Source organism: Trichoderma ghanense (assembly GCF_004382785.1).
Source record: "Trichoderma ghanense strain CCMA-1212 chromosome Unknown scaffold_8, whole genome shotgun sequence".
NCBI lineage: Eukaryota > Fungi > Ascomycota > Sordariomycetes > Hypocreales > Hypocreaceae > Trichoderma > Trichoderma ghanense.
This window is the reverse complement of record NW_027395671.1, coordinates 1,123,158-1,129,157: the sequence shown is the minus strand read 5'-3', so window position 1 is coordinate 1,129,157 and position 6,000 is coordinate 1,123,158. Positions and strand designations below refer to the sequence as shown.

Below are 6,000 nucleotides of genomic sequence, written 5' to 3'. Positions count from 1 at the left end.
TTTTTTTCTTTTGATTTTGTTTCCCTTCATTAATTCATATCACCCATACACAACAATCTTCCCCCCAGAGGTTTTTCAAAAAGAAAAGGAGAAAAGGCATCACGTCCTCTCAGTAAACCCCTGTTGCCCGGACCGCACGCCGTCGAGGTCGACGCCGCTCATCTGCAGGGCGTGCTTCTGGTCCTGGGAGCTCCAGCTCTGGCGGCGGTCGAGCGAGCTGGGCTTCCAGGAGGAGGTGTGCTGGATGGCGGAGCGGCAGGCGGGGGAGTCGAGCTGGGCGTGGTGCGGGGGGAAGGACATTTGTCGCTGGGGGGGTTGCGGTTGTGGTTGTTGTTCTTGGGCTGTTGATTGGTTTGTTAGTTTGGGTTGGGGGTGATGGGAGGGATGGAGGAGGGGGGTTTGCTGACTTTGTGAAGAGTCCATTTTTGGTGGTTTTGGTGGAGGTGGTTTTGATGTAGGTTGAGGTTGAGGTTGAGGTTGAGGTTTGTAGGTGTGGTTTGTAGGTGATGCTGTTTTCTGGTTTCTATGGATGATGGTCAGTATACATGAACACAGATGAATTGACAAGCAGAATAGACTCACTCGATAGACAAGACTCAGTAGGATCAAGTATTGGTAGCCTAGTTAAAGTTGTGATTGATGATTGTCAAGGTAGGGTATAATACTAATAATAAATCTCCAAGAAAAAAAAAACAAGCACAGCAACCCAAGCTCCCCTTATATAGAAAGAAAGCAAGCTCCCCCTCATCATAACATGACGAAGAGCTCCTTCCCCAAGATCTCCCGATCGCCAACCCGAATAAATACAAGCAAGTGCAACTTTTGCGTCAGCCTGCTTTCCTTCCCCTCGCCACCCACATCACGGAAAATTGAACACACACACACACACACACACACACACGGAAAGAGAAAAGGCGGGGTCAGCCCATGGACAGTGATTGGGGGGCTTGTTTATCGTATGATGCGATCGATTTGCATGTGGTGTGTTACATACAACTGGAAAATCTTAAAAAATTTCCAAGTTTCACACCATTGGATTGGATAATTTCTATCGAGATTGATATCGAGATTTTCGGTTACATCACGGAATCTTGGTTGATAGGATTGGACGTTTGTCGCTTTTATACGATTGCCTTCTTCTTTTGATTGTTCATTGTGTTTATTGTGTGTGATTTCTTGGGTGGATATGATGTGATGTAATGTGATGTTTGCTTGTGATGGATCGGGTTACATGGCTTTTTGGGACAGTACATACGTGGTTGCTGTGAGGCAGCGCGAGGGCAAGGCAGGGTTCAACAGGATAGGAAAATGATTCAACAGGTGCAGCCTCAGCGGCGTCGTCAATCAGGGCAATCAATTGCCTTCCGTGGCACTTCTCCTCCATGTCCATTTCGTCAGTCCAGTCAGTCTCTCGCCGCCTGTGTTTCTCTTCTCTTCCGGTCTCTTCTTCTTCTTCTCCTTCTTCTACCGATCCTCTCCGTCTCTCTCCAACCCTCCTCTGCGCAATACAATGAGAACAAAGTAGGATAGAGGGAGGAATAACTGAAACTCCGCCAGACGCGGATCAAGATGCATCGGCGATATAAGTAGCATGGACATAAAAAACTCCAGTCCTCAAAAAGCCCAACCATCCCCTCAACCCACTTCCCGGGTCTTCCCACCCAATGGACTCCCCTTGCAGGTTGAGGAGCGACCACGAACAAAGAAAAAGAGGAAGCAAATACAGGAACATAAAGTAACCCAGAGGAAATGGGGCGGGAAAAAATAAAGAATACCAGGCGGTGGATGGGGGATGCAGAACACTTCATTTTTCCTCTCATCCATCGTGACCAATCTCGTCAAAAGGACCAAAAAGCACAACCAGACGCAAACAATGATCAAAACCCCATCTTACATATCTCATCTGCACCGATAAACAGGAGAGAGCCCGCCCAGCCAGGTGATACGCCCGGGAGGTCGCCTCGAGGAAAGGGGGTATTGATGTCTTTATATGCGAGCCCGTAACACTCAATCCGTCAGTCAATCAATCGTTCCTCCGTCTTTCTTTTTTCTCTTCTTCCGCCATCTCCCTTTTCACTTTCGCCCTTTTCAACTAGTTTTTCCAATCTTTACTCTTCTCATCGTAATGGCGTTGGGAACGCGGCTCTAAGGCGTCTTGGGGCGCTTCCAGTAGTATTGCTGCGTTAAAGAACAGTGCGTGTTAGCCAACGGATCCAGAATATGAGCTAAATCAAGCCCAAAAAGCTTAACCAATGTCATGTTCTCCCTCCAAAAAAAAAAAAAAAAAAAAAAAAAAAACCAACCTTGTGTTGTTTTCGACACGCCCGCAAGCTGGGCTTCCGGAGTCCATCGACCACCGCCGCCCTTCGCTGCATGTCGGTGTCGTCCTCGGGGATATAATAGTACTCGCTCTCCAGCGCCTTGCCGGCAGCGTCCTTGCCCTGGCGCTTGATGATGCCGATGCAGGGCGTCGTCTCGATCAGGAGCCTCAGGGCGTCGCGGGAAATGTCCTTGATCTGCTCGGCGGGCAGGTTGTGCATGATGGTCGACAGCGGCGTCGACGACAGCCGGGAGAAGGCGAGCTGGTTGACGACATGGTTGGAGATGGCGGCGTCTGCCTCCGACGGGATCCTGGTCGGCTCCTCGTCCTCGTCCTCATCCTCTTCCTCTTCCTCTTCCTCTTCCTCTTCCTCTTCCTCCTTCTTGGCTTCGACTACTACATCTTCCTCTCCTCCTTCTTCTTCTTCTTCTTCCCCCTCCTCCTCCTCGTCCTTTGGCTGACGGCCTTTCTCGTCATGAGACACCTTCTTCGACCTAGACTTTTGAGGACTGGCCTCGACATCGTCGGAGCTCCGGCCCGACTTGCTCGGCCGAAGCGTCTCGGACGCGCCCTTGTTCAGGGATCGCTTCGTGACGCGAGGTGATTTGGTCGTGATGGACGCGAGACGGGTCGAGATGTTGGCGCCGTACGGGCCAAAGGAGAGGACGACGGGGTCGTTCTCCTCATCCGGGTCGCTCTCGTCGTCCTCGCCGGAGCCCTCGTCGCTGGAGAAGCTGGCGGTGACCTCGGTGCGCATGCTGACGGCGACGTCCGGGTCCTCGCGGTCGTCAGAGTCCGGCATGTAGTCGTCGTCGTCGTCGTCCTCGTAGATCTGGATGCCGGCGTCATCGTCTGCTGCTACCACAGATCGCCGGCGAGGGGCCGGCGTGGGACTGTCGGGCGACTGGATGCGCGCGGCCCTCCGCAGGGGGGACGCCTGCAGCAGGGCGGCCGAGGCGCGCGTGCCGGCGGGCGGCGGCGAGTCCTCCCAGCTGGCGTCGGACAGCAAGCCGTTGGCGTCGGTGGCCGAGGCGCTGCGCTTGGGCCACTGGATCAGCACGCGGGCGTCGTGAACGTCGACCATGATCTCGGTGCCCTCGGTCTCGCTGGTGAAGCTGTCGCCCTTGAGCAGCTCCCAGGTGCGGCCCTGGCAGTGCAGCTTGAGCCCGTTCCAGCCGTTGCACGTGATTTCGATCTTGCTGGCCTCGAGCGGCGTGGCGGCCTGCACGTAGCGCGCGCGGACGTGGACGCGCGAGATGAGGCGGTTGGCCGACAGCTGGAAGTGCGACGAGTTGGACGAGCGGCCCATGAGCAGCGTCTCGCCGTTCTCGTTGAGCTCAATCGACGGCACGGCCGACAGCGGCGCGCGCTCCAGCAGCCCGACGCTCATCTTGTCACGCAGCGGCGAGCTGGACAGGATGCCGGTGCTGGACGTGGGCACGGGCGTGGGATACCGCAGATGGGCGCCTGTGCCCGAGCCGGTGCCGACATTCTGGCGTTTGGACGGCCGGGGCAGGCCGGGCGAGGACGAGAGAGGCTCAAAGGGCGGCAGCAGGGACGGGGCCGGGCGTTTGAGGGGGGAGCCGGATGATGATGATGATGTTGACGATGTCTTTGTTGTTGTTTCCACTGTTGTCGAAGCTGCAGCCGGAGCGGGAGCCGACGATGGTGCAGCCGCGGACGCCGTCGACGCCGTCGATGCTGACACAGAAGCTGTTGACGAAGTTGACGCCGATGCCGATGAAGCGGATGATGAAGCCGAGAGAGTCGACGAAGCTGCTGCTAGTGTCGGGGCGGGGAGCGCTGGTTCGGCCGCGGGCCCTCGCGTCGAGTCCATGGTCTCCAGAGTGATATGAAGCCTCACGCGATCATTCCCCAGCGCCAAATCCAGCGCCGGTCTGTTGTTTCTGCCTTGTCGTGTGCTCCCTCCGCCTGCAGATGCTCGTGTCTCGCCAGGGCCGCTGCGCAGCTCGCAGGAATCGCGTCGACTGGCGGTGTTTTGGTCTCGTCTCTTTCCAACTCTTCTCTCTTCGTGCACTGCTGCACCTTCTCGGCTGCCCTCCCCACTTACAACACGCCCAAGGCAAACGCTGAATACCTTTTACTGCTAGCAAATGCTGATTGGCGGCGGGACACAATTGGCTGGCGGTTTCGGTTGGCTTGCTTGTCCTTTTTCTTAATTCCCTTTCTCGTTCAATGCGTCTCGGTTGGTGTTGTTTATCTTGTTATATACCTATACCCTTCCTTTGTCGACCGGAAGGGGGTTTTTGTCGAGCAGAAAGGATGGGGGAGAGGGAAGAAGAAAGAGAAAAAAGAGCGACTCGAGGACCGGCTGCCTTTTGCACACACACATGCACACAACACACGCAAACACACGCACACACACAATGACCAAGAGGCCAGACGTGGGTTCAAGTGTTGGGAAGGGGTGAGAGCGAGAGACCAGGGCTTGGGTCGAGGCGGTATTTAAACGAGCGGAGAAGGGGAAGAAAAAAAAGGCCCAGAAACACGAACCTCGAACGCGCGCGACTGGAGACGCATCGCATCGCGTCGGCGTTGGCTGGCGTTTGTGGCAGAGGCTCTGCTGCGGCTGTTTGTGCCCCGGAGGTACCGCTGAAGGGCCGCTGCGGCGCAACTGCTCCAGCGGTGCTTTAGCGGTGCTCCAGCGCGTGTCAGGCGCCGCGGACGCTGTAGCAACGGCGGTCGGGGCGCCTGGAGGGAGCAGCGGGAGGTGCTACAGGGAGCTTGGGGGTGGGCGGGGGGGCGCTGCTATGGCGACCTGGGCGATTGGGCGGGCTGGCGGAGGGGGCATGGACAGGGGCTGTACGTTCGCGATACAAGTGATGTCGTACATTTCAGACCACAAAGCAGCGCTGCTACGAATTCTCCATCTAAAGCCGAGGGCTCAAGCTGGGCCTTCCTTTTTTTTTTCTGCTCTCAATTTCACCCAAGAGACACATTGCATGAGTTAGCCTGCGTCTTTGCCGGGCTTTGTATGGGCCATTGCACTGGACGATGCATGGGGGGGTGGGAATTTGTGGGCATGGAGCCAGAAATGCTGCAGGTTTCTCGCTTCAACGTGCCAAAGGGCCCATGTTTGTGCATTGGTTGTGCCGTGTCCACGATGCAATCTGCTGCACGAACCGGACTGAATCACGCACAGGCACGACATGTCAGGCTGCGAATTGACGATGGAGTGATTTGTTCTACCTTACTGTTGCCATCTGCTTCTATTATCTTACTACAAGGTAGATATATGCATGTATGCTCCCAGTATCGTACAAGGTAAGCTGGTGACCAACTCCCTTGATTACACCAAAAATGTACAAGTACATACTCGCACCTCGGCTCGCTCACAGCATCTCCATCCCTCTCCCATGCCATTCCTTTCTTACCTGCATACGGTCAAACTCGGCAGGGCAATCAGCCACTCTCCCATTGGGCGCTTCTTTACACGTATCGACACGCCATAGGAGCGTCTTCGTTCTGCCTGCTTCAACGGCACAAGCACACGTACTTACCTGTGTATAGAGGTAGGTAGGTGGGTATGAACATGTACTGGCGTTTAATACCTTGCGTGTACATTAGCACCAGGCGTCACTCGCTTCATCTCCCTCTCTTCGTCTCCAGATACACGCACTACATGTAATACAGAGCATCCATCATTGGCACCATCAAAA

The 6,000-nt window shown here is 55.3% G+C and overlaps 3 protein-coding genes across 3 annotated transcripts; 1 reads left to right on the top strand and 2 right to left on the bottom strand.

Moving 5' to 3' along the window:
* Positions 1–99: 99 nt before the first annotated feature.
* On the bottom strand, positions 100–423 carry CCMA1212_006992 (uncharacterized protein; the record flags this gene model as incomplete). The annotated part of the gene is made up of 2 exons (XM_073704175.1): positions 100–341; positions 408–423. The coding sequence occupies 2 exons, from the start codon at positions 421–423 to the stop codon at positions 100–102; spliced, it is 258 nt and encodes an 85-aa protein (XP_073557600.1).
* A 1,722-nt stretch (positions 424–2,145) lies between these two features.
* Positions 2,146–4,157, bottom strand: CCMA1212_006991 (Protein PLM2; the record flags this gene model as incomplete). The annotated part of the gene is made up of 2 exons (XM_073704174.1): positions 2,146–2,178; positions 2,304–4,157. The coding sequence occupies 2 exons, from the start codon at positions 4,155–4,157 to the stop codon at positions 2,146–2,148; spliced, it is 1,887 nt and encodes a 628-aa protein (XP_073557599.1).
* CCMA1212_006990 (uncharacterized protein) lies at positions 3,739–4,176 on the top strand (the record flags this gene model as incomplete). The annotated part of the gene is made up of 1 exon (XM_073704173.1): positions 3,739–4,176. The coding sequence occupies one exon, from the start codon at positions 3,739–3,741 to the stop codon at positions 4,174–4,176; it is 438 nt and encodes a 145-aa protein (XP_073557598.1).
* Between the last annotated feature and the right edge of the window lie 1,824 nt (positions 4,177–6,000).